Genomic DNA, 27,717 nt, shown 5'->3' on the forward strand with positions numbered 1-27,717 from the left:
CATACTCCGCCTGTTCGGCGGTTATTATTTTTATTTTTTGTCTCGTATCTGGTATTTTGATGTCGGAACTGTCCAGCAGCTACCTTTAACGACGTCGACATGTTTTTTTTTTGTTTTTTTTTTTGTGGACGCATTGAAATCTATTTATTTATTTATTTTTACGGAGGAGAGAAATAAAAAATGCTTTATATAATTTAAATTTGCGTACGATTTTTTTTTTTTCAGCTGATTTAGCGCGTTTGTTTCGCGTGCTCTCAGGTAATAGAATTGACCTGGTGAAAAAAACAAAAAAAAAAAAAACAGTTAAACTGACACGGTCTAATTTTTTTTTTTTTTCACAGGGGAAGTCGTGCAGCCCGTTAATTAGGTTTTTAATCGTGTCGTCATCTTGTCTAAGGGTGAATGGGATCAATTTTATCCGTCTCCCGAAGGTACGTGGGAACTTCCTTACCGAGAAGGCGCGCGTCGTGCGTGACGTGAAATAACGAGAGAGGCGTTGTGTGCGGCGTGTTTCTTTTTTTTTTTTTTTTTTCTGGCGTTCGTTTTTTTTAATCACCTTCCGAGCAGAGGCTTAGCTGTGTCTTGACAGTTTCTCTCGCGTCACGACCTCGCTGTCGCTCTTTTCGAACGCGGCTGTGCTCGTTTGATTCTTCCCTGGATGCTGGCCGAGCTCGCGCATGCCTAAGAAAATGTTGACGAAAATGATCGTTCGTCAAAACCTTGCGTATATATGCGCGTATTAATGGAAGCTAGCTAAATATTTTTTTTTATTTTTATTTGTTCATTATAGGGAAGCGAGTTAGCACAAAAATAAAACGAGTGGAATGTAGTATCTGTTCGTTCCATTTCCCTGGGCTTCTTGATCTCCCCGTGTATACCGAATAGAAATGAACACCGGAAAGTATTAGTCTAAAGTAATCCCCGGAAAAAGGGAACAAGAGGAACAAAAAAAAAAACACAAATTCCAAACACAGCTAGGTGACTGGTGGGCACAAAACTCGTCAAACACAAAGTTGGAACAAGTTGCCGGAGCTCTCCGCGAACTTTCGGCCCCAACTTTGTGTTTGACGAGTTTAGGGCCTTTGGTCTGGGTATCGAACTTGGGATCTCTCCATTTTTGTTTGTCCTTTGTCCCTCTTGTTCCCCTACTCCAGGGATTACTTTAGTCATTCTTGACCAGCTCGCTTGATTTTCGGGGGGGGGGGGGGGGGGGGGGGGGGGGGTTGTTGAAGCCCCATAGACCTCCCCCCCTGGCTACGCCACTGTAACGTTAGTGTTAGTATTGATATCAGTATGAAAATTAGGGTTGTTGGTGTTATTTTTAGCGTTAGTATTATTTTGTATAGAAAGGCAAGTATAGCCCATACGAATGAAGGCCTGCGGCGCCGCATCTAATGACCTAATAATAAGCAACATTTCTTGGATATCTGCACGATGGCGAACAAAAAACAACTCGCATTACATACTTACATGCCCTTTTCTACGCGTTATCGATCTACGGCTGTCCGACATTCTTCCCAAAGGCTCTTGGTGAATCCTCAGGAGTCAGGTGGAAGCGTTGTCGGTACGTTGGAGGCGAGACGTGCACATTCCACGCCTCGGCGCCGTTCGCCTACGTCACCGCCAACCTTACGAGAAATGCCGGAGTCGGATGTTGCGAAGTTGGAGCGCGAGGGTGGGTGGGACCTCAGTCACTCGGGGGGCGAGTGTCGCGGATGGAACGCGCGCATCTGCTGGCAAGAAGGGCCCACGCATCATCGCGTCTCCCTGCGAACGTCTACGCACCGTTCCGCCCGCTTTCGAAACGTCATTTGCCGGTTTGGATCTGGCACGTGTCCCCTCGTGTTGCCCTCCTTGCATCTTTCTTTTTTTTTTTTTTTTTTTCTGGAAGTGGTTGTACGGGGAAAGACTCTCTCGCAAAATAAAATCCGCCTAAAATATTATAGTGGGCAAAAAAAAAGAAAAAAAAAAAAAAAAGAGAGAGAGGAACAGCGTTGTCGGCTGCAGTCTCTGACGAAACGATTTTTTTTTTTTTTTTCGCGAAACATGGCACCGAAGGAAAAGATAAGTGGGTGGACTAAAAAAGAAAAGTGTTGGCGGGAAGTCGAATTTTGGCAAATTGAAAGTGATGCTTTTTCGTGGGCGGAAGTGCTTCTAACTTGCGTGACACCGGTACAAAATAGGTAAAAAAAATATAAGTATATATAAAAAAAGTGGAAAATAAAAAGTCGAAGCATTCTAAAAGCGTAGTTTTGATTTCGTTGACTTTTGCGGCATTACCATTCCTGTCGTCTGCTACTCGCGCCCTACGGTATGCAAGTCTTTGTGTCGTCTGCTTAGTTTCGATTGTACTTCCGTAGTTTTGTGTGGTTGCGTAAGCGGCAAATGCTGCACCCGCAATGACTGTGTGCCCGATAGCTACGTTAAAATATCCGCCTTTACGAGCCAAGCATGCGGATCGGTTGATACGATTCCTCGCTCGCGAGGGATTTTGAACTTGCTTTTGGTTTTTTATGCCTCGGTCCTTTTGCCTATGTGGTTCTTTCTTTGAGTGGGGGAAACTTGAGTGGAGCGTCGAATTCTGGGCGTTTCCTAGGAAGCTTCTTTCATTTTCTTTTTTTCTTTTCCCGATTTCCGCTTTTCCTCTAACGATGCTGCTTTCCAACTCTTCGAAAGTTTTGTTTTTGTGCGTACTTCTTTTTTCGTTGCCCCGCTTTTACTTGAAAGTTTGTTTCTATTTTTTTTTTCCTCCGCCTGAACCCTATTTTCACTGAGTCTCCCCATTTCTCCAATTTGGTCCTCTTTTCCCATTAGGAATATGGGGGGAAAATACGTCGCGAAGAACCAGAAAACATTGATAACTTATATACAAAAGCGAAGTGTTTCAACGTCGTAACTGGAGAGTGTTAGAAGAAGAAGAAAAAAAATCGGAATGGGAATGCCAAACACCGAGGTTTGTTTTGGTACTTTGCAGAGGAAAATATTGAAAATAAACCGCCGGCCTTTTTTCGAGATCACGACAAAAACAATATTTAATTCCCTAGAGATGCCTGCAATGTTTGCAGATTGTTGGGCTAGTTGTTACAGTTGTTACTGGGAATTTGACGTCTTAAGCGCCATCATGACGTCGAATTACCATTTAATTGTTGGCGAGCGGTCGCTAACAAGTCGACGCCAAGCACCCTAAATTTCTGTACCGTGTCATTTTACGTTTTACGTTTCTCTTTCGCAAGAACGCTATCATCGTTTGTTTGAAGATCGTTATCGGGAACGCCGTTATCGGCACGTCCTCGTCTCGCCCTTACTCGATGGATGGCTCCCTCTCATATTCCTGCTAAGAGCCCCAAGCAGCAGCAGATGCGTGCACGTCTCTTGCTCCAGGGTCGCAACCCTGACTTCCTTTCTCACTCATCTTATTTCTACTTTGTTTTTCTTTTCTATTAATATTGAGTCGTGCGACAGAGAGCTCCGACCCTGGGCGGGTCTGCCCCATCTGTCGCCGCCGTCCTCGTCGTCAAAAGAAGGGAAGAAAAAAAGAGAGGGGCGGCGCCGTGAAGGCAAGCAGCGACACCTTGCGGAAGGCTTCGACGTGACCTTGGGGGAAACGCACCACACCGGAAGTGGTTTTTTTTTTGTAGGGGGGAGGGGAGGAAGGGAGGACACGGAGGCACGGAGTAGACGATGCACTTTGCACCCGACGTCTGCTGGTCGCTTTACCATGTCGTTTTCCTCCTTTCCACTTTCTCGGGGATCACGTGACCTCGCTCTTTCTGCATACCGATCGATCCTCTCGTTTGTCGAGTAGCTCCTCGTTTTTCTTGGTGTCTTTGGGGAGTGGAACGGGGGTAGGAAATGAAGGTTGCTTCCTTAGGCTTCGATTGTTTGGTTGGGCATCAGCTGTGACCTTCAGGCTCATACCCAGGAAATGGGCCGTATGAGTCAGGCCCATGGCCAGGAAAAATTATTCCTGGCTTTGGGCCTGGTTCATACGGGTCCCCATCATTTCGTCGAAACTCGATTCGCGGACAGTTTTTCGTAAACACACGTTTCGTCGACACAATCGTTTCGTCGACACTCGTTAAGGGGTGTCCAAACAGGACACTGCACGACTCCGACAAATCGTGAAAATTGGAGCGGACGCGCCCGCTTCAATTTTCACGATTTGTCGGGGTCGTGCATTTTGTAGTGTCCTGTTTGAACACCCCTTAACGCGAATTGCACGCTGTAGGTACATTTCGTCACGCATGTATCACTGGGGTGCGCGTTAACCCACCCCTCCACCTGCTTCCACGCCAGTGGCCTACCAACTTGTTTTTGAGGGGTGGGCAAACGGGATTCCCCCCGAGCCGGGAAGTGGTTTCCTTGATATCCCTTGGGCGCCGCCGGCCAGTGTTTGCCCCGCCCAGTGGTGGCCGTTTCAGGGGGGCAAAAGAGATGCCTTGCCCCCCCCCCCACTCTGAGAACTGGAAGGGGGGGTGGGGTCAAAAGCGCTCCCCTTGCCCCCCCCCCCCCCCCCGTTGGTACGTCCATGGTTCACGCCCCTTCGCGGCGACAACTTTAGGCGGCTCATTACAAAAATGTTAACCCACGTGACCGACCCGTACACGCCGCTTTGCGGCGATCTCATGCAGCTTATGACAGAAAAAAGCTAATCTAAGCTGTCGATAAAACGATTTGTGGATGAAACAATCTGTCGATGAAATATTGCGTGTTGATGAGGCGATCCGGTCGATGAAACGCCGTTCGATGGACTGATTGCCATTGAATTCATACCATTTTAGCGACCATGTTGTTTATGACTAAATCACCAACCGTATAATTTTTTTTATATATATATTTGTAAAGCACAATTGTTCGGACCACCCAGGACTGGGATAAATTTACGATCGTTATTATCAATCGGTATTCATGTTCATCATAATTTTTTCTTTTAGCCGGCATTGGTCTTTCAGGCCTGCCAATCCCTCCACAACGAATTTATTTTCTCTATCTCTCTCTCACGCTTTTTATAGGCCATGCGCTCGTGTTTTGGAAGCTGCTTCTACATACAGCACGAGCTGGCATCTTCCTAGGTGCCCCTAGCTTTTGTCATGCTCCAAGCTGAGGAAAACAGGTAGCTTAGCTCCGCCATTCGCCTCAGCACACATGACAAATCCTAAAAAAGTAGAATGCCCCCCCACCCCCCCCCTTTAAAAAAAAAAAAAATTGCGGCATGTTTTTAGTTGCAAAAATAAACCACGCATCATTGAACACACCGTCTCTGCGTAAATGTAGAACGAGCAGTCTGAACCGGATGCCAAAGTTTCAGAAAGAATTGGTATTTTACTTAAAAATCGTTGGCGATTTTCTGATATTTTCAATGGTAGAATGGTGGGTGACGAGGCCCACGAATACATAGGGCTGAACGGTGCGAACTACCGAGGATGGGCCCCATTTTCTCATTGAAATTTTCAGAAAATCACTTACAAGCTTTGAAACAAGACAACGGTTCAGTCCGAAACTTTCGCACCTGGTCCGAACCGCCGGCGCTGCACTTGGGCAAAAATAAGTATTCGGCGCCACATAGACTACTTTTGCAGCGAAGAAACACCATAAATATTTTGTGGGGACACGCTGTATTTGATTGTTTCATTGGCCTTTCATTAGAATCGCTCGTGTTTTGTCCCCCTGCAGTGAGCCACAACATGTCGCTGAGCGAGCGGCTCAGATCTCGGCAGTCGCCAGATCCCCCTCCCGGTGGGGTCCTGTCCCGGAGCCGATCGTTTGCCGGGATGCTCGGTCACCGGCGAACCGCCTCGGCCGTGGGAGCGGCCCCCACGCCTGCCTTCGGCACGGACGGGGGCAGCAGCCTCAGCAGCGGCGGCAGCTCAAGTTCGAGCTCAAGCACCCTGTCCAAAGGTAAATTTTAGAGTCGCAAAGCAAGCTGCCCTTGAGACTCGTTTACGTGCTTGCGTTTGCTCACGACCGAGGTTTTGTGATCTCGTACAACGAGAAAACACTCCGGCACGCTTGCGCCACCTGTGGGGTGGCCCTGGCACTGCATTTCACTAGAGCGAAGGTTTTGCTGTATTTGCGAGCTCAAAGGTACACATACTCGTGGGTCGTACAGCTCCTTGATATCCATAAATACCAGGGACTTCGATAAAAGCCTTTCAAGGGCCCTTAAATCTGCCTGAAATATGTGATGCTCTTTGTGTATTTCTCGAAATTTCGGAAATGATAATGTTTTTGCGAACCACATCAGTTCGAGAAGTTCGCTCACGGGAGGCGTACGCGGAAGCACGAACTCCGGAGTGCAAATAGTCAAATAACAATGATTGCCAAAAAAAAAAAAAGAACAGGGCACTTTTTTTGGAAATCTTGATGTACATGGAAGTCTATGCACTTCACTTCTCTTGACTTATCCAAGCCGCGGCGATGTGTGTAGTGTGGCGTAACAATATCGCGAGAGAAAAGCGCTTGGACAGTTGCCTTGACAACCGACATGGCGACCTACTTGATTTGTCGCCAGATGCATTGTTGCGGACCCTGACCGCCGAGAAATGCATAGTTTTTTTCTCCTAAATGTGCCTGCTCCGTGCATGGAAAAGCCAGTTTTCATTGCAAAGCTGCCAACACGCATAAATCGTTGTCATGATTGCATCGATCATGCAACATGCCTCCGTTTTAAGTGGTGCTTTAACCTATAATCCAAGACGTTCCACGTCATTGCCACTTTTGCTTTGTGTTGCCTTGAATCCTTTATTTTTCTGATGCCCTTGAAATCCTTAAAACGTTCTTGAATTTCGCATAAAAAATTCTGTACAGACCCTACATACTCTCCTTGTGCAATGATCATTTATAACATTGTAAAAAAGTTTTTCGGGCCAAAAAGAAAAATATGTGCATGCGCAAAAGAAAAAGGGAAATATATGGGAATGTCGAGTGTTTCTCAGCCACCCAATAGATGACGCCAGCGTATTCTCTCGTCGTAAGAGATTTAAACGCACATGGTCGTAAGCAGTCGCAAGTGCATGGACCATAGTCTTCAGCTAGTAAGCACTCCATTCTTCGATTTACTTCTGGGCTCTGCCATTTTGGAGCATACTACAGAGGGAATGCAATTGGCGATTGTTGCATTCGAAAACGCGACTTCCCGAGGTTTTGTTACAGTGTTGGGAAGCTCGGACGAGGTCATCTTGCTCCATCACGAATTGTTTTCAAGTTTCTGGAGGACAGAAAATTTGAAGCCTCTAAATCTACTAAGCCAAGAAAATTAGTGTCGGTCTTTACGTATTGCTCCTCCTATGTTTTGGGAGCGACTGTGCACAAATGAACTGTGGGTGCTGCGACCGGCGTCCTTCTGCCAGGGTCTGTGCTGGGCCAGCACCATAGTCCGCATGCGCCTCGGCGCATCCTCCAAGGCATTTCCTCGACGTGGTCCGGGAAGCCGCCCAGGTCCCCCCGACCTGCCAGGACGCTCCTCATCTTCAACGCCGTGGAGAGGGGACTCAGGTGGGCGCTGCATTTTCTCGACTGTGCGCTTCGTCCGCTACCCCAGACCTTGGTGCCAGATTGTCGAGGCCACTTCAGAGCTCGACATACCTCGTTCATGTTTGGTCAACTGCACGCAGGATGTAGCCTGTAGATATGTGTTGATGGCCTTGCATAACACAGTGGTTGAGTGGAATGGCCTTTCTATTGACACAGTTGAACAGGAGGCTCTCGACATGTTTATTGCACATCTTCCTTAGACTGTTTGTGTCATAAAATTTTGTTAGCTGTATTTGAAATGGCTGTGTATTGTCTTTTTCTTTTTTTTGTCACCTCTGGTTTCAGATATAAGGATTTGAGGAGTCCTTTTATTGGGAAGGCTGGTATGTGACAGGGCCCTTCATGCACAAGGTCAAGCTGGGCTCTTCAGAGCTCTACTTCGATCAGCTCTACGGCACTTCAATTAGAGTGTACAGCGCAGTAGGTTGCGTGATCTCTGAGACCCTGGAACTTGCGACAAAACTCAACGAAAGTAATCCCTGGAGAAGGGGGACAAAGGACAAATGTAAATCTCCAAGGATTATTTTCGTCATTATTGTCCAGCTCGCTTGCACCTTTGCATTTAATTGCATTATCGACAAAACCTGTCAAGTTGAAAATCTCTAACCTACCACTTCCCAATCTTTCTCAGGCAGGAAACCTTAGTACAGTTGTATCAGAGTTTAATAGGCTTTATTGTGTAGGGAATATGCAACCAGGATGTGTGAACATTAAAGGACACAACCTTCAAATGTAAATACAGGTGTGGACAGAGACTCTAGTGGGTTATAATTAGTTTCTTGTTTTGGGCTAAAACGAAAAACTCGGAGAAACACCCGCCGGTAGAATTTTCCCCAATTAGGATTTATCCAATAAACTTTAAATTTAAAATGAATAAAAAAAATTAATGACAAAAAAATAATTTATTGAAAAAAAAAAAAAAAAAAGACAACATTATTTTACATTTAAGTGTGTTCAGCGCACAGGGTCAGTGGTCCTGAGAAAATGCCACCCCAGTTATCTTTCGAATCTCGGACCATTGACAGAAGGTTCTTTTGCCGAGGTTCATTGCCAAGGTTCATTGCCCATTGCGAAGGTTGATTGAGGACCATTGCCAAGGTTCATTGAGGACAACAGGTCATTCAGTGTACTTTCAGGTCACGACAAAAGCCGCTGCTGCGGTTTCCAGTTTGGGCCATACCGTTTGTGCATCTTACAGAAAGGAAGGATTGTTTTTGTAACAATGAAAGCTATGAACCATATAGATTTCAGAAAGAGGGGAAGTGGGGGTGGGCAGTTAAAGCTGCTATATTTACACTCCTTACCCCTCCACCCCAGGCAGCCATGGGTAGGTCGATGGATAGGACGGGGTGAATACCAGCTGCCCAGTGACTGCCTCCGGGAGTTAATCGATTTTAAGCTATCAATGTTTATCAAAGCAACACTTGTTTGCAACTGTTGTATGACAAATTAGTACTGGCAATGGCAATGGCACCAATGCTGAATCCAGCTGAACAATAATCAGTTGACACAAGTGCATTGTTTTCAATCTAGCACACTTTTACACCCGGATTTTTAATATTTTTTAAAATAGAAAATATTGAAATTAAGCTTTGAATTTTGGATTTTGGATTCAAACAAAAATATTTTGATTAACTCTAACTTTTTGGCAAAAACTTAACACCGAAAAACGCCCCTAAATTTGACAAAAGATAAATTCAGAAAACACTGAATCCTGTTACAATTCACACAAATGTTTGAACGGGAGTTTGAATGATGTCGTTTCTAGATAGATAGACGCTCATTTGACCCGAGTGCTTTCCGTTTTTGGTTTGCTTTTTGCAGGGAATGTGTAGGTTTAGCACAAGAGGACATCCTTAGTCTCAGGTCCTCTGTGGATAACCTGTCACTGTCTTCCTCGCAGGTGAGACCCTTTTGCTTTTCACTCTCTTTTTGCTTTGGGTGTCGTTCAGGCGAGGGTGAGGTGACATTCGAGGCTTCGCTCTTTTTCTCTTCTACACCTCAGTCTCAGGGAAAGCTGTATGATTGCGAGAAGGTGAGGAGGTTGCGGAGAAAGCACGTTTGACGGTGTCGCTCCGTACACCCTGCCTGAACCTGTTCATTCGAATGATGTTTGTCGTGTGGACTGCTCCATGTTTTCTTGCACCTTGCGTTTTCCTTTGCCGCTTTTTTTGTCCGCGCTAATTTCTTTGAATGCTGAGCTTCTCCGTTTACGCTCGTGTTGGCAATATTGTTGTGCGTACCATTGAACTGTGGCTCACTAACCCTGAAGTGCACTTTGGCAGGTTTCCGTGTGATGTGTCCAAGGTTTTTAGCATTGCATCTTTGGAGCCTCGGAGAGCATTTTGTTTTGTTGTTTGCTATGTTTTCGAAGTCGCTGCCCAAACTGTGAATGCCTCCTCTGCTTTCTGCTGTGAAGCTTAGTAGTGTGCTAGATGAGCATGCTGTTTCTTAAATTTGAGCATCTCGGAGAATCTTGATGCTATGTCTTGTATTGCAGCAACTGAAGACAGCTGAGCGATACCTCAAGCGACTTGAGTTCCAGCTCTCCAAGGTAAAGCAACCTGCCACTAGATGGTTTTGCGCTGTCGAATAATGAGGGAGCTTTAACTCGGTTACCTCTGCCTTTTAAGTGTACAATATGGCGCCCGGCCTTTTTTACCACTGGACCGACTCCCAATTTGGAGCGTTTAAGAATCTGCTTACAATTTGCAATGAGTTTCCTGGTTACAGGTTGTCTAGAAAAAAGAGTTTAAGACTGCCAGACTGTAAAAGGCCTTCCATCATGTTAAGGATGGCCTATAGTCAAATTACGGAAGGATATGGAGATCAAGATGTAGATTGATCTTATTTAATAATGACTTTTATGTACCCATGTTGAATTAACCTGAGACTGGGTAGAGAAGAAACATCAAAACATAGAAGGGACAGAACATAAACAGGACGACGTCTCCAACTCGGCTGAGTTTGAGATGTCATCCTGTCTATGTTCTGTCCCTTCTACGTTTTGATGTTTCTTCTCTACCCCAGTCTCAAGTTAATTCAACATGGTTAACGATTTTTTTACTTGTATGTAGGAAGTGTATAAAGTATTTATGGACAGTTTGCAGTCCACAGTTAATATACTTTGACTGTACATAAAAATATGGTCTTGCAGACCATCTTATAGATGGTAACTGCCCTTTGAGACGCCCTAGCAAGCGTTTCAATAGCGGTTTCTATAGGATCATTAGAGATTCTGTTTGACCAATAGAGATTTCTAATGGTCCTGTAAAAAGTTCTCAGATCAATAGAAATGTCTTTAGGTCCTATAGAGACATTTCTATTGGTTCAACAGAAATGGCTACGCTCGTAAAGAGGTTTTTATTGCACCGATAGAGCATTATATCGGTTAAATTGAAAGCTCTATTGGTTCGAAAGGAATACCTATTGCACCTGTAGGAACTTTTTTTGTCTAATAGGAACTTGTATTGATTTAGTAGTCTCTCGGACCAAGTGGACTTGTTTATTTGAGCAGAAGAGATGACTACTGGACCAAAAAAGATGACGCTGGAACTGACTGTGTTAGTCTATTGGAGCTGAGGAGATGCTTATTGGATCTTTAGAGACATATATTGAACTAATTGGTTGGTCACGTTTATCGGACCAATTAAGCAGTTCCATCAGATCTCTCGGACCACCGCGAAATTCGTTTCAGAACAAATTAATGCGGTGTGAAAGTTTGTCTGCTTCTCACACGGGTTGCGTTGACAACAAAACAACGGCGAGCTCCGATTGATTTTGATTGGAGGAATAGTGAGCGGACCTCAATGCTAGATGCCTCAAGGTCTACCCACTATTTCTTTTCAATCGGCGCGAGCTGGGCAATCTGACATCTTCGCAAGCCCTGTTCAAGAAGCAGACGAACTTGTGCTCCGCATATATATATGACATACCAAAGAGGTCTGCATAATCAATGCCAAAAATAGATTTAGGTACACTGAATGTCTCGAACGGCCTTTGTTGCGCGAGCGGACTTGAAAGTTGTGACGTCGGGACTATAGTCCATTGCAACCGTAGAAGGTAGTGCGAGGGTAAGACGGGCTGGGAAGGAGGAAGCAGACGGAACGCTAAAGAAAGGAGGAGGTCTCCCCCTCTCCTCTCCAGCGTTCCGTCTGCTTCCTCCTCCCCGGCCCGTCTTACCCTCGCCCTACCTTCTTGAGTTGCAACGGACTATAGTCTGGATGCGCGCCTGTGTGCCCAGGTGGAGGAGTTGCGCGAGCAGTACGAGGTGCAGCAGAGGATGCGGGACGGAGTGCGGAGCATGGCGTACGCCTACGTGCTCTCTCCGGGCTGCGAGAAGGACAACGCCCTGCACGGGGTGCGCTCGGGTTACCGGGAGTGCGTGGACACCCTGTGCGTTCTGGAGGCACACCTGGAGCAGCTTATGGGCACCCTCCAGTTCCAGATGAAAGGTGGGCACTCCTGGCTTTTGAGGCCGGAGGTCACCTGTTGACGTTTACCGGTACCCTCTTAATTTTTGCTTTTCTTGTGACCGCAGTAACTTTTGTACTAAGCAAAATTTTAGACGTTCACACGCAATATGTTCTCTGAGTGAATGAAAAGAAATATGATGTAGGACACATACACTGGGGCCCTAATATGGTCACTTGGCAGAAAAGTTTGTCGAGAAATCCGGCGGCTATGATTGGCTAGTGCCAAGGCCCAGTGTGGCATTGACCAATCATGGCTGCCAAATCTACAGATTACGGCCCCTGGTCGCAGCATTCATTACTGGCCAGATCACCCCTAAAATGTTTTCTATATAACGAGGTATTCTGGGCTTTGCATTAGCAAGACATCCTTAGCTGTATATTTGGAGCTGTGCAGCTTATGACTGCTTGTGTGTGTTCGCTCGCCTGCTTAGGGATCCAGGGCTTTGCTCGTCTCTGCGCTGGGGACAACTTTGAGATCAGCGTGAAGCACGGGGAGCAGAAGTGGAAGTCCCGTGGTAGAGTCCAGAAGAACGGGCAGCAGGTCTGGGACAACCAGCAGATTATCGTCAAAGCCCTTCTTGGGGAGTTCCTCTTCATCAAGGTTGGTGTTTTTGGCATCACTGATCATTGGTGATAGTGATAATGATAATGCACAATCAATAAAGTTCTGCAGAAACCTTTTTTTCGACCAGTAAACTCAAGATCAAGATCAACTTCTTACTATGCCAAACAAACTATGGATCTTGTAAAACATCTTCTAAGGTTAAAAAAGTTCTTGGTGTAGTTGCAATGACTGGGTTTCCCAGCATCATTGCACATATTGTATGAACTTTTGATGTCTAAAAGCTTTAAAGCAATGCTTTCATGCTCAAGTTCGTAAAGATGATCTCATAGATTGAACATGACATAAAACACAAGACTGCAGGCAAAAAATGACTTTTCGTGTTTGTGTTGTTTTTTTGCCTGCAGTCTCGGGGTTTATGTCATGCTCAACCTAAACCAGCTTGTTTGCACCCTTACATTCACTTCCCTTAGATGTTGTCTCCAACGTTTTGAACCCGCTAAAACTGAGTATATCTATGAGCTTTGACCTTGTCAAATGCATTGAAAATATACCAACTTTCACTGACTTCCAAAATTTTTTCAGCATTTAAACGTATACCTCCTAAGAAGAGTGCATTCTTCTGAGCCATTCTAAACTCAAATCTAAGTGTTTGCGACATCTCCAAAAGTGAATTTACAAGTTACAATTTTATCACCAATATAGTCCGAGCTTCAATACGGAAATAGACCTCGGAGAGCTGTTTAGAACGCTAAAAAAGGCATCTTGAAATATTTTTTTTTTCATGCTATTATTTTAGCGGTTGTTACGATTGCTGTGTGGTGCAGGCCGTGGAGGTGCGGGGCCTGGGCAAGAACGTGCTCCTGGGGAACAAGTCGTGCGAGATCAAGGAGCTCTTCAGCTCCCACTCGCAGCTGATGACCGTCAACCTCAACTCCAGCGGGTCGCTCAAACTCAACCTCATCATCACCTGGAAGTGAGTATTGCTCGAATTGGCACTCCGGTGGAGTTAGTGTTTCAGGACGTACCGTAATATCCCCAGAGATGGCCCACCCCAAATCGAGAGCAAATCGGGTGAAAAGGGGAGGGTGGGGTAAATTTTGGTGTATAACCAGAAAAAGCTAGAAGGAAGACTTGTAGCAAAATAATGTAAAGGTATACATTTATGCTTCGTTCGGTCACCCGCAAAACTTAAAACAAGCAGTTGCTGTTACTGTCAAACAAAATGTCAATCACTTTGGTGATTGTAATACTCAAGATGAAAACAAGTCCATTTCTCGGTGTCGGGTGAACGGGCGTGCTGACAACACCCGTGTCGAGCAGTCGAAAATCGTACGGTAGTTGCTGACGGCCTCGTAACATGTAAAATCTTGCGTGGAAAGTTCCACTTGTGGCTGCAGCGTCTTTTCAAAACTGTCTCCGAAGCTACCATCGAGAATATTCCGATTTGGTTATGTTCCTCATTGCAGTCCTCTGCACGGCTGCCTCGAAGACTCTGTGGCAGCGAGCAAGCAGTCGCCTCCTGTCCTCGGAGTGATGAGCTCACCCTTCACCAGGCGGCGAGGAACTTCGCCCTTCCGGGGTGATACTATTCTCGAAAGAACCGGGGTAAGGCCTATGTACCATTTTTTTTTTATATACGGAATGTGTATAGAGTTAGTTAAGATTGCATCAGAAAATGTTGCAGAAAAGTGTAATGCGGAACTGTAATCTGCAAGTGTAATGCACTAGTGTAACTTGCTAAACTTGAATTTAGCGGAAACGTTTCTTTTCTAAATTTGGCGGGAAAATTGAGTTGTATAATGATACAAGTTTTCCTGCTACGTTTAGTGAAGAAACGCTTCCTTCTAAATTCAGTGGAACGAAAGTGCGATAAATTCAGCGACACTTAGTGCGTCTCTTGAGCTTTCAAGTATAGGGAATATTGTCTGGCGGCCATAGCTGTGTGCGCGGCTGCTGAGCATGAGATGACGGCGAGCTTCCGCAGTTCTTCCACAGGCCTTCAAGATTGCCGGTCTTGGCAGCCTATTAATGTGAGCTTGTTCTGAGCATGCGCTCTAAACATCGCCTTCAAATAAGGCGTCCAATAAATACTCTCTATTTAATTAGGCAGAAGAATGAATGAGAGCAAAGTTTGAAACAATTTTGTGCCCTACCTTTTTTGGTTTCGTAGAATCAAACGTCCTGATGGCCCACCTTTCTTTGCTTTGACTTAATAAAGGCTTAACTCCCTATTGAGTCATTGGTAAATTTTATTTTTTATTTGTATGAAGAAAAGTTTTTTTTTTTTATTGTGCATTTTTGACATAAATGAATGTTCATCAGTGTTTTCTGGTGAAAACCAGAAAGTGTACGACCTAGCTATTAGTTATTTTCATCATATTTTTTTTTTATATACTTAAATGGTTTCGTCTTTAGACTGCCAGATGATGTGAATATACAGGGTGCTTGATTTTAATTCGAACAGATATTTTTTAAAAATTCTGTGAAAGGTACACTAATGTGGTTTGTGCAGGTGAGTTATACGGCCAGGGGGGCCGGGGGACATTATATGTGAGGATATAATGTGAGGTTATTCCTCACATTATACGTCAAATATTCAACTAAAAATTGTTAATTAACTTTTAATTAGTGAAAATGAACAAATGGTTCCAATTAAAAACTTGCCGAGTGTCCTTGAAAACTCCCAGATGGACTCGAAGTACATGGCAGGTGCTGGGGTGTGCCAAAGTTATCAGTCGTGCAACAGGCACAAGGCTAGCGGTGCATGAACATTGACAAGGTTATGATTCGCGTTGTTGCACCACTACACTTGTGCCGGTTGCATTAGTGGAACTTTGGCACACCCAAGCTCTTCGTACATGCTTAGAGTCCATCTGAAATTGACTGACTTAGGGGTTTTCGATGATGCTCGGGAAGTTTCTAATTAGAACCATGCGTTTATTTTCACTAACTAAAAGGTTAATCGACAAATTTCGGTTAATTATTCAACATAATGTGAGGAATAACCCCCAATAATATGTTCCCCTGGACGTATAACTCACCTGTACAAACCACACTGCATACCTTTTGCAAATGTTTTTCAAAAAAATCTTTGAATTAAAATCAAACACCGTGCATATGATCCGCTTAAAGTGACACCGACTGGTATTTTTGCTCGCCAAGGTTTTTGTTTGTGCATGACATATGAGAGCCCAACTACCCAGAACAGAATTTGCGGCTCAAGATTTGTTTTCTTTCTGCCCGAAAACCACTGATCGAAAACTGGTAGGTTTGAGTCTCGCTCACTCTCTTCTCAGGAGTCACATGCCGTTTTCTATGGTTTAGACACAACCACCAAAGATAATCAAAAGTCGTGGGTCATCGAAGGCACGCACTCAATACTAGAAATGGACAAAAAATATGATACCCATTTTTTGTGGCTTCTAAAAAACTGCAAACACGTTGATTGAAAAAAAAAAAAAAAAAAGTTGCACAGTTTTGTAATTTTTGGTATCTTCTCTATATTTCGTCTTCCTCCCCAGTCCAGTTTCGATTTCCAGCTCTTGCATTTTGACTTTATTATTGATATACGTGACACTGTAGCAAAATATTGATGGGGTAGCCTTCTGACAACCATAATAAATTGCCTGGGAAAGAAAACAAAAAAAAAGTGAAAGCTGCTTACAACTCCCTGTAACGCCGAATTAGAGTGCAGCTCTTGAGGAGGAGGAGGAAGGGCACTGGGGGGGGGGGGGGGTTAAACTAACCAGGGGGGGTCACGTGACCTTGGGGGTCGCGTGACCCCCAATGCCGATGATGTCATCACTGACGTCACTGATGACGTCAGTGACGATGACGATGCGGGTACCGATGACGTCATTAGTGACGTCACTGATGACTTCAACAGTGATGATGACGATGACGATGCGGATGCCTCCGCATCGTCAAAAAGCACACATAATTTTGGGGGGTGTCACTGTTCCTTTAAGAGGTCTGGTGAGCGGACCTGCTGCCACAGCTCTCCATCCTAGCACAAGGTGCCGTCGATTTCGTAGGGATTGCCAATACCCTCCGTAATTGTGTCGGGTAATAGCTCCTGCCACCCAGCAAACAACTACGCGAAAGGTGCGAGGTGGCCACACTTTTCCTCTCCGCGTCCACTGTCCCAAAGCGCCGCTCTCCCTCACTTCCGCAGAGCCTCGCGCACGAGTTGGAGCAGAGCCGAGACTGGCGGCAGCACTCCAAGGACTGGGACGGGCGCTGGCGGCTGCCCCCAGCCCAGGGCAGCGTGTCCGCCCCCGGCTCGGCCCTCACGAGCCCCAGCGAGGAGTTTCCCCGCGCGGCAGTGGGGCAGACGCTCCTGGTCAACCCCTACCTGGCGGGAAGGGCGCAGAGCCCCACCCTCAGGGCCCTGGAGAGCACCACCTCCCAGAGGTGAGGCGTCCGATTCTCCTTCCGCACGCACAGAAGACGACGATTGTTAGCGCATTTTTGGAAGCCTTCCCAAGGAAAAAGTTTGATATAGCCAGTACATTGTTCGTTATAAAAAGTACTTCTTAAATGCATTATTATTTAAATTTTCCGTGAGTTTGATACCGACAATATTTCGCTGTACGTGGGTAAACGGGTTTCACTGTATTGAGAGGCATACTGACAAGCATATGGTGGAAGTTTTACATAACGGACGCAGGCGACAAACGAGCCTTATAAACCGACACGTACGCCCTCTTACCTGGTCGCGCCATGGCTCGGCGCATCTTCTCAGGTGGTCCAACACCGCCTGCGATAGCAGCTCGTACAGCTGCGGCAGCAGCTTGGACCTGGCAGAGTCCGGCAACAATGGGACGGGTCCTCCGGCCGCGCCGGCCTCTTCCCCCCTGCGCGAGTCCGTGCAGGGCCTGAGTGCGTGCCTGGAAGACATCCAGGGACACTACCCGGAGCTCCACTCCTTGGAGCAGAGCATCGCAGAGCTGGACCGTATGCTCAGGGTGAGGAACCTCTCGCGCTCCGGCAACAACGTGCTCTACTTCTGAACGCACGCCCGGCCCGCCCCGTCGTGCGTCCTCGGCTGCCCGGCGTCGACTTGCTTCTTTTGTGGACGTGTGTTCCGGTTGTGCATCACGATATGCCGCATTTCTTCCCCCCAAAAAAACTGTTTTTGTTTTGTTTTTATTACAAAAATAGATTTTACATTGACGAACACCCATTATCCACCTGGATGTATCAAAGTTGGAGATGATTTTGTGAAGATTTCAGTGAGGAATATATGGCTCGTTTTCGGTCACTGGTTCCATTCGGCTTCGAGTATCCGAGTCAACCGCCATTTCCCCAAAATTTTAAAAAGTCGCGTATAGGTAACTTTTGAACGAGATGGCGGTTAGCCCTGAAACCTGGGCACCCGGTTCGGATGACTGGCGCTACATTTGAGGTCGCGGGGGGCAGGACCTTTGCCCGCCGTGGGCATGGCTGTTGTTCTTTTCTCTCCCAAACACACGGTACACGTTAATGCAGCGTGGCACCCTGTAGGTGGTACTTGGGATCTGTTTCAAATGGGCCACAGCCTGATAGTTTAAACAAACATTGTGAAGGCATTGTTTTGTGGTTTTAATGTACATCTAGCTTTCTATTCCTTGAATTACCTCATCTTCAGGTATTTTTTGTTGGGGTATGTTTAAACTCTGGGTAATAGGGCCCACACAAGAGGTCTCTGACCTTTTCTAGTGCAGGTAGGGCCCCATGTTGCTTGTGAAGGGACTGAAATTGTGCTTTTGTACAGCATTTTTCTTTTTTTATTAGGCGGGAGTAGGTAGCCTAATGCAATTGGCATCCCATCTGATTGCATTTTGTGTGTGCAAGTCCACGACTTTTTTCCTATGTTGTTTATTTTTCAACTCTTGTTTCACCCTTTGGTAGTTGTGTGCACATTTAGCACACTGTTATATGAATTCAGTACAAATGCAGATTTTGTATTTATGCATTTATGTTCTCAGTGAAAACATGTGCTCATTTTTGGTTTAAATAATTGTTCCTTCATAGTCATGTATGGTAGTAGCCTACTTTGGCACTACCCTAGATGCACGTTAGGTGTATGTATTTCTGTGGGATATATTGCTTCTTTTTTTTTTTCTTTTTATTAAAGAGTTGCTTCCAGTTTAAATCGATCTTGAATTCTGAGCTCTGTATTAGAAACCAGTTCTTGGCGGAACCGAAAGAACCTGGGTAGGTCAACAACAGGATGGAAAGATGCTGCCACAAGCTCTTAGCCAATCTTTGAATAGCAAACTAAATGGTCAGAAAGGAAGTGTCACTGCCGATTTGGATGTGTACATTCACCGAGGCATGAAGTTCTAGAAGGCTCCCAAATGACTCAGTATTTATGCCAAAACAGGCCATTTTAAATTAATATCTTTTCTTCCTTAGCCGGATATAGAGTTAATCTTTGAACTCTAAGAAGCTTTGCTTATTCCAGAAGTCTACTTGACTCAAAACCAAAAATAGTTTGGTCTGTCCCTCTAAAGGCACACTGTAAAATTGTGTAATCGTTAATTGATCAAGTAATTGTCCAGCTGAAGCCGTCCTAGTCATGACTTATGATTGTTCTATCGTCATTAGCACCTAGGCCACACTTCGTGAGCTTGGGGAGCACTAATCAGTTTGAATTCTTTTGTTGAATGTAAGGACCTGTCTTGGTGGAGGCAGAGGGCCTAAGCGCGGATGATAACGACAAGTGACGACAAATTCGGATCACACTATTATGACAATTTATACATTGTTACTTGCGTTGCTCTGTTCGAGTGCACGTCTCCGTTACTTTGCGTCCAGAGGGCAAAGCGGAGGGTTTAAACCCAGAATGGTCCCTTCCGCAAGGGTCCTTTAAGGCATCGCTTGTAGCGGCATAAAGCTCTAATATTTCCTTTTTTATTTGTGTTTGTACGTTGCATATTTTGTGTTCGGTTGTGCCACCTTCTCTTTTCCTTTTTCATTCTTCCTTCCTTTCTGTGCTCCGTCTGTGTCGGTTAACGTCTTCATCTCTGTACCTCTTTTCGTTTCCTAATAAAGCAAAGGACCACCGTTTTGTACGTTGCGGCATTTATTTTCTTTCTGTTGCCTCTTTTGACATAAAATGCCTAAGAAAGCAACAAAAAAGAAATCTTGAAGTTTGGGGTAAGTGTAGTGCATTATCTGTACGTTTGCTCGCTTTCTTTAAAGCTCTCTGACCCCCAGACCTAACCGCTTTATCTAGACGTGTTGCACGTGCTGTGCACGGTTGAGCATGTAGGCATAACCAAAGTATTTCCCATCTATTGATGTGTCCTTTTGATCTTCTACTTTCCTAGCATCGCACCTCTAAAGAATTATTTCATTTGGCGTCTTGACTACCTTAGTTTGGCCAAAGCACTTGGTTTTCGTTGGCTTTAGTTGGGTTGACTTCAGTTTTGCTCACTAATAATACTGCTATTACTAGCTAATGAAGGTGTAGCTAAGGGCAATGATTATAAATCGAAAGACAGTATTAATTTGTAATCCATGCTTTTAAGGCAATGTGAATGGCCGATAACTGTGACAAAGTATGGCTTAACAAAAACTTAAATACTCGAAGTAACGAGTAAAGCTATTTCACTGAATGTGATAAAGTTGTTTAAATAATGAAGTTATTTAAATACCAGTATAGGTTTGATTGAGGTGAGTTAAGGGAATAAAATGATGGTGGCACCTAATCGTCTAAAGTTGGGATCGGATTTGTTTGGAGAACTCAATTGTGAGGGATCCAAGGTTTAATTTTTCTAGGTTAAGGTACACAGGTTTCAGGTGTGTACGAGGCCAAAATAGACAGGTCTAAGTTTGGTTTGTTGCAGCTTATATAAAAGCAGGCCTGACGCGACCAAACCTTGAAAGTTAGCGAGGAAAGGTTAGGACAAGTGTGTGTCGATTTTGCGTGCTTTGAGCCGCCACAATCCCACCCCTCTTTCGTTTATAACGAGCGAAGCCTAACAATCCCGTCTTTTCATTGCATTGGCGGCACTTTTTTTTTTACTTGGAACTCTAATTACTTGGCATTTTCGGCGTGCAACTTTTGACCGTGCTTCTTTTTCCAGAAGCGGAGTCGGCAGCGCCGTGCTTCAACGGGCTCCAACGCCAGCATCTCCATCGAAAGCGCCCTGGGCTGCTTCGACTTTCTCGACAGCGAGGAGACCGAATCGTCCGAAAGCAGGTGGGTCTCCCGCGTCTGCACCGCAGTTTCCAAACTGGCCGTCCGTTCAATTTGCAGATTCTTGCATTTGATACGGACCTTTTACTTTTCTTAAGTCGTGGTCACGCTTCTAATACGTGGGACAAAAGACAGTCTAGAGACACTGTCTGGAACATGTTTCTTCCCTCTTTTCTGTCACACTGGTCGTACAGGAACCGTCTTCGGACACATTCCAAGTGCACATGTATAGCTCAAGGCGTGTCCGCAAGTAATGCCGTCATCACGGTAACGGTAGACAGTAGCTGCTTGGAACTTTCTGTCATAGCGGGGTCTGGTTCGGCTTTGCAGCCCGGTTCGTCAGACGACTCCGTACCGGAACCGAGAGGCCAAGAAGAACGGCGGTACGGCGGACTCGGGCGTGGCGTCGCTCCGAGACCGCAGAAGCCCCGACGCCGGAAGTTCCACGCCGAGCCCCGTGATGGCCTCCACCGGGTCGGATCAGCTGGACTGCGCCATTGCTGTGCACTGCTGCTACTGCATCCGGCTCGTTGAGGTGGGAATCCTTAAATTGTTTGCAAGCTTCTCTAAGAATGAAATGTTGGCAAGGTTTGAAACATATGACGTAGCCTAAAACCTTGGCATAGCCTAAAATGTTGGTTTTAGCCTGAAACGTTGGCACAGCAATTTTGCCACAGCCTGAAATGTTAGTATAGCCCAAAACATTGACACTGCCCAAAATGTTTGCGTAGTCCAAAACATTGACACAGCCTGAAATGTTAGCTCAACCCGAAATGTCGGCATAGCCCGAAACATTGGCTTCCCTGAAATGTTGGCATAACCTAAAATGTTAGTATGGCTTGAAACAATGCTTTTGTAAAACCTCACCCTCTCCTTCCTTCATTTTTCCCAGCCCAAGGGTTTGAACCCGCTAGCAAAGAGCACGGGGAGGGACCAAGCATTTGTTCTTCGCAGTTTCAGAGCCCCCTGATATTTTGTCTGATCTATTCTTAGGCTCACTCTAGTTTTGCAACCTATGCTTAGTTTGAAAAGGCACCTCCCCAGTGGCCTCAAAGTAGCAGACTGTGTTCCACTAAGATACTCGACAAGCTCACCAAAGTTCCGTTCACACACTTGCATTTGCTTACGACAGAGTTCTTGCAGTCTCTTACAACGAGAAAACACGCCGGGAAGCTGGCACCACCTGTGAGGTGGCCCCGGAACTGCATTTCACCAGGGCGAAGGTTTTGTGGTAGTATTTCCTAGATTGAGTGTACACGTACTATCATGAGAAATGGCCATTCATAACAGTGTCAAGTCAAGCGTTTTTTGAGCCAAGAAAGTAAGAGTGTGGTGCAAGAAGTAATGGGAAACATGCAGCTATGCCGAGTCATCCTTGGCTACTTGACGAGTGGCGCCACTCAGTTTTTCCGTCGCAAGAGATTCCGAAACGTTTTAAGGCACTCCGTCGACCTATATTTAGTCTTTGGTGAACGTTGTCCATTACTCTGAGGCTTCCAGGACCTGTTCGAGTTCTTCCGGCCGGCTTTGGTCACCCCCTTGTTCTGTCGACTCGCGTGTCTGGACTTGTCGGAACGAAAGTTCAGAACCTTAGGGGCGACCCTCTCCTCTTCCGCAGGGTCTGGGAACCTTCGGCCCCCTGCGGTCTCGGGAGAGAACGTCTCTCGAGAAACTGCAACTCCAGGCCCGCGTCCTCCGCAGGCTGCTCTCCGTGGCGCGTCGTTTCTCAGAGGACAGGAGGCCCATATACGGTAAGAGTGGCGATTCCGCCGTCGTGCCCGGATCGGAGCGAGTTTCCAACTGGCATGGTCCCTCGGTTTCTACCCAACAACATCGTAAAAGTGTCACGCTGTTGCCAGTCGAAATAGAAGCGTGCGAGTGTATATTAAACGGCGCATGCATATGATATATATATAGGTATATGTAGGTATATATTAAATGTAGCAATTGTGTGTCTTGTTGAAGAGTAGTGACAACTCTCGCGCGGTGTCCAGGGTCCCAGCTGATCGACGAGGACGAGGTCGGCCATCTTTGGGCCCAAATGGGCTCTGGGGATGGGCTGGTGACCACGGTGGGGAGGCTGAGGGAGCCCCTGGCACACCTCGTCCACTCCTGCGTCAGCCAGGCCGCCTTCTGCGACAGGGGTAAGCAACCGGAGATGCTCGACGACGGTGAAAATCTCGCCGCTCACGTTCCTTGGTAGCGTTTCTTGTTTTGAAGTCTGTCTATAAAAACGAGACGTCTCGCCTACCATATTAGTACCTAAAAAGTACCAGCGTTGGGTGACGACAGCTCTGCTTTACTTCAAAGATTAATGTATGGCATGCTTGCGACGTTGGAACAGGCACTTCAAGTATTCGTTTAATACTTGTTTTTTTTTTTTTTAATACCTCGATTTGACATTACCACTTTTTTTTTTAAACTATGTAGTCCACGCTTGGTGTATCGTCAACAGAGGCAAAGTTTGGCAGAAAAAAAAAAAGGTTTTCCTTAAATAGTCGACATGTCACGCATATATTTTGCACATTAAAACTTTTTGTGCATGGCACGCCTTGCATGATGCCTGCATCGTGCGTCAACATAATCTGTCATTCACAAAATTCAGTGTGTCTCGTAGCCATATTAAAACAAATCCTCGTATGGCCGTGCATCTCTACATAGTCTGTACTGCATAAAATTTCAACTTTTAAAGGGCAACTCCGCTCGACTGCAAAAATATAAAATTTACATGTGATTTCATTTCCCAAGGCACTACTAGACAGCTTTACGTCTTCAGATTTTGGTTCTTCGGTTGCGACAGGCAACATTGATTTCGTGTCGCCATGGTCGTTTGACCGTGCATGTGTCTCCTGCTATAGTAGCCTGAATTGTGTACCTTTATGAAGCTGTACGGCAGACTACACGTTTATTGCCAATAGCAAAATAGTCAGCGAAAATAATGAATGCCGTGATAAGTATGCTCCCGTGCACATTCATTTGGTTTCACAGTGGAACTGGTCTTTTCACGCACGTTTCGCTATTTAGCTGGTAACAGCAAATTAGTTAGTCTCAAGAGCACAAGCAATCGGAACAGATCCTTGTTCTGCGATTTGGCAACAACGGCTTCCTGGAGTTCCACCGGCATGCGATGTCCGTCCACACATTCAGAGACGCAATGTCGTGTGGAAACTTGTGAAAGACAACTCCCGGGCTGGTCATCCGGTAGTTCGAGCAGGCAGCTACACAACATTGTGAGCCTATGGTTCTTTCACCAGGCATCGCAGCTAGGCATCGGATGATGCGGCCCATGCCTGTACCGTAAACAAAACGTCGTTCTCTTCAACAGCGGCGGGACGAAACAGACCCAGCCCCTAGCTCCGAGGGGCGCGTCTCACTAAGTGCACTTCTCGCTGTGCACTGGTGTACTACAGAGAAGCGAAAACCGCGATGTAAGCATCGCGATTTTGCGTGTCTTGCTTCACCGCAGCACACCCGCGTGCTAAGGGGAAAGCGCTCCTCCAGAGCAAGACGCGACACAATTTTTTAATACAACTTCGGCTTGTATATGGGATATCCTTGTGGTACTTTTTTTAAGTTCGAGATTTAGCGAGGATTCTTCGGTATGGTAACAACAATTATATGCATTCTTTTGTATGTTTATTTATTAATGCAAAGTCATTTGTTTAGTTATCACTTTTATATAGATGTTAGTAAACTAGAACTGAATTGGCAGGAGTAATGGCCGGAAGCGTGGGAAGAGCCTTAACGAGTTCGGCGGGGTTCTTTTCAAGTTTCGTTCACATGCCGTTTTTGTTATGAAGTCCTTCACATAAAATGTAACCGACGTTAGTAATCAAATGACAAGTGCTTTGTTTTTTATCTGAATTATAAATATTACTACCTTTAGATCTTGAAGGAAACTTTAATTCATCTGCTCAATATTATTGTATTATTTCAGTGGAATTCAGTACCTAAAATAACCGTTCACAGGGGTTTGTGCTGTCCTTCATCAGTCACCTTCTGGTGCTTCTCCACGCAACTAAACGCCAGTTTTCTGTTTGTTTGACTCAATCCTGCTGTGCAATTGATGCTAACAAAGGGTTGCACGCAAGTGAGAAGGCAATGTTGACATTGCCTTTTAGTTGGACAAGCTGACACATGAATCTTAAAATAATGTTAGCATTGGTATTGCCTGCTCAAAGAGCTGCTCCGAAACGACCTGGACCAATCACATCACCGCATTTCATGGTCCCCGTAAAGCCGGACTCGGTGCACATTGCAAACCAGTTTATGTTTTTGCTCTTGTGATTTCCAGTTACCTCATTGATCCTGTACAAGATGCTGGACGTCACGAAACTTGAAGCGGACATGCTGGTCACGGCGCTGCAGTTCCAGTCTTACTTTGCAGACGTCGGTGCTGTGCTCATCGTCGATCACATTGAGCGGCTCGAAGCCGAACGTGAGTGCCTTTGAAAACTGCAGTGTTTTTTTTTGTTTTTTTTTGTTTTTTTCCTCTTTCAAACTTTCAAGTAGGGTTAGAAAATGAAAGCCGTTTACCCTGTAACGCCGGTTAGAGCGCAGCTCTTGAGGAAGATGGAAGCGTACTGAGGGATAGGTGACTCCTTGAGGTCACATGACCTCCAGGGGGTCACGTGACTTCAGGGGGTCACATGACCTTAGGGGGGTCACGTGACCTCAAGGGGGTCACGTGACCTTAGGGGGGTCATGTGACCTCAAGGGTGTCACGTGACCTCGGGGGGTCACGTGACCTCGGGGGGTCACGTGACCTCGGGGGGTCACGTGACTTCGGGGGGTCACGTGACTTCGGGGGGTCACGTGACCTCGGGGGGTCACATGACCTCGCGGTTACGGCGACGGCGATGCCGACACCGCTCAAGCCGGAAACGGGCCCCTAAGAGCTGCGCTCTAAAAAGATACAGGATTGTCTTGATCAACCCTGGAAGGCGAGAGAAACGTGCATCCTTGATGTGCAGGGAAAACAAAATGGTGTAAAGACACGGGGACGAATGTTAATTAACTTGATGCATCTGTTGGATTTTACGGTAGAAGTTCATGCAGTTACATTGCATTGATCTTCAACCTTGGAGGTGTTGATTCTCTGAGCTCTCGTACATACTTTTTGCTTCACTGTGGTGACTGCTAAAGTGGTTCTACTAATTCAGCTTGTCTATGCTATTTATTGAGGAATTTCATAGAGTGACAAGTTCTCAGTAACATGATATGTCTTCAAACAAGAGTGATGCTAAGCAGTGTCGTCAAGTTGAGCGAGATGGCTCGAAAGAGTGAGTTCCAATGGCGGCATTACTGTAGCGTGATGTCGTCAGCATGGCAGCAACCTAACGTGGGAATGAATTGACGTCTGTGACGGCGTGAATCGGTGATACGAGGGCATTGCGGTGGTGCTTGCAGTGAAGGTCCTGGATTCCTTGTCCTCCCGAGAGCTGCCCATCGTGAAGCGGACACTGTCGGCTCTGAAGAACGTAAAGGTCTCCAGGGAGGTTCTCTTCTCGGTCTCTCAGATGCTGGTCTCCGGGGACAAACACCTGGAGCATCTTGCCGGCAAGTGTCTCTCACCTTTGTTCAAAAACAGCAAATGTCTCTCCCTCCCCCCGGCTCTTCCCGAAATCCAGCTGACCCCCTAATATACACATCCATTATTTTCTTTAGTGGAAAATTATTAGTTAGTAACTGTTGTTTCGTTCATTTCCAGAACAATACCTCAAGTCGGCTGCAAGGCTGCTGTCAAAGGCAGAGGTGAGGACCTCCTATCCCTTTTTACAGTGAAGCTGTTAAAGGCTAGTTTCCCCAGGATCGTGTCCCCCGCAAAGGAATGAAGACACCGAACCCTGGACACCTACTGCCATCTATGAGTGACGGCGGCAAGCCACGTATCTGGTTGCCGCCATTGCTCATAGATGGCGGCAGCCTTTCCACTCTGGCTTGCCGACTTGCGGCCGGCCGTTACTTTCCACTGTACAGCTCCGCTGGTCTTCCTTCTTCACCAAAGTGGAAAGGCTGAAAGTTTTTTTTTTGCTTCTTTTTATAATTTAAAGGGCTACTGAGACCCCCCCAAAAATTTGTTTATCTTTTGAGAGTGAAATACCACAATATTTTATCAAGACAACAGCCAAGCATTTTTCTGTTGGAAACCCCGGGAGTCGCCAAAAGCCATTGGGGTTGCTTCACTTCCTGCAACCACTTGTTCCGTTGTCTTTATTTTTTTTCTCAGTTTGAGGGGTTTTGGTATTTTATTTGCATACAAAAACTATTTTTTGCCGATTCTATCATATTTTTATGACTGATAATGTGCCACGGATGGCTCTTTGCTTTTTTAATATTTCGAGTCTCCCGTCGTCGCTGCATGTAACCGAGGAAAAGGGATTCAGAAAAAGCCCCTTGCAGCCAGTTTCTTCTTGTGTCTGAAGACAAAGTTTTATACATACTAGGAGCTAGATCTTTTTCTGTACTGCTAAAAATTTGTGGGGTAATTTTTTCATAAAAAATGTATGCACTCATAAACGTCTCGTCTCCTTGAGATGGCTTGGCTAATGTTGATGCTATTGTGATGTCAGGGTAATCACTGGTATGTTTTCTGCTTCAAGGTTTGCGGGGCCCTGGTCGAGGGTCTGGAAGCGGAGGCTGCCCTGACGCGACAGGGCTGCTGCAAGGGACTGTCCCTCCTCCAAGTGAGTCGGATAGACATGTGTAACATAACAGCGCACAAAGGACGAGGACAAAGCAAGGGAACACACAAGACTCACAAGCGCATAAGCAAGACACGCAAGACAACTTTAACCAAGTCGAACAGGCTTGGCTTCAGTTTTTGAGCTCTACCTTTGGAAGCAGCTGCTTGACAATGTGAGAACTAGGAAGATTTTACGGCTAAACGAAAGCTGCGCGTAAAGACGACGAGCAACGAGTAGAGGAAACGCAAACTATGCCCACTTCATTCGTAT

At 45.9% G+C, this 27,717-nt stretch overlaps 1 protein-coding gene across 2 annotated transcripts in view; it reads left to right on the forward strand.

The window, feature by feature from the left end:
- The window catches only part of LOC115322442 (rho family-interacting cell polarization regulator 2), a 45,886-nt gene that overhangs the window by 13,080 nt on the left and 5,089 nt on the right, over positions 1-27,717 (forward strand). For both annotated transcript variants that reach the window (XM_040211579.3, XM_040211578.3), the window contains exons 2-19: positions 5,674-5,898; positions 7,350-7,494; positions 9,358-9,568; positions 10,034-10,087; positions 11,777-11,987; positions 12,440-12,609; positions 13,398-13,546; positions 14,040-14,178; positions 16,748-16,986; positions 17,318-17,540; positions 20,649-20,764; positions 21,092-21,296; positions 22,380-22,512; positions 22,756-22,905; positions 25,056-25,199; positions 26,171-26,320; positions 26,472-26,515; positions 27,364-27,447. In XM_040211579.3, coding sequence (XP_040067513.1) covers positions 5,685-5,898; positions 7,350-7,494; positions 9,358-9,568; positions 10,034-10,087; positions 11,777-11,987; positions 12,440-12,609; positions 13,398-13,546; positions 14,040-14,178; positions 16,748-16,986; positions 17,318-17,540; positions 20,649-20,764; positions 21,092-21,296; positions 22,380-22,512; positions 22,756-22,905; positions 25,056-25,199; positions 26,171-26,320; positions 26,472-26,515; positions 27,364-27,447 — 2,781 coding nt within the window. In that variant the 5' untranslated portion in view covers positions 5,674-5,684. The remainder of the gene's footprint in view (positions 1-5,673; positions 5,899-7,349; positions 7,495-9,357; positions 9,569-10,033; positions 10,088-11,776; positions 11,988-12,439; positions 12,610-13,397; positions 13,547-14,039; positions 14,179-16,747; positions 16,987-17,317; positions 17,541-20,648; positions 20,765-21,091; positions 21,297-22,379; positions 22,513-22,755; positions 22,906-25,055; positions 25,200-26,170; positions 26,321-26,471; positions 26,516-27,363; positions 27,448-27,717) is intronic.

Source organism: Ixodes scapularis, unplaced genomic scaffold (genome assembly GCF_016920785.2).
Source record: "Ixodes scapularis isolate PalLabHiFi unplaced genomic scaffold, ASM1692078v2 PGA_scaffold12__126_contigs__length_90152505, whole genome shotgun sequence".
In the NCBI taxonomy this organism is placed as follows: Eukaryota; Metazoa; Arthropoda; class Arachnida; order Ixodida; family Ixodidae; genus Ixodes; species Ixodes scapularis.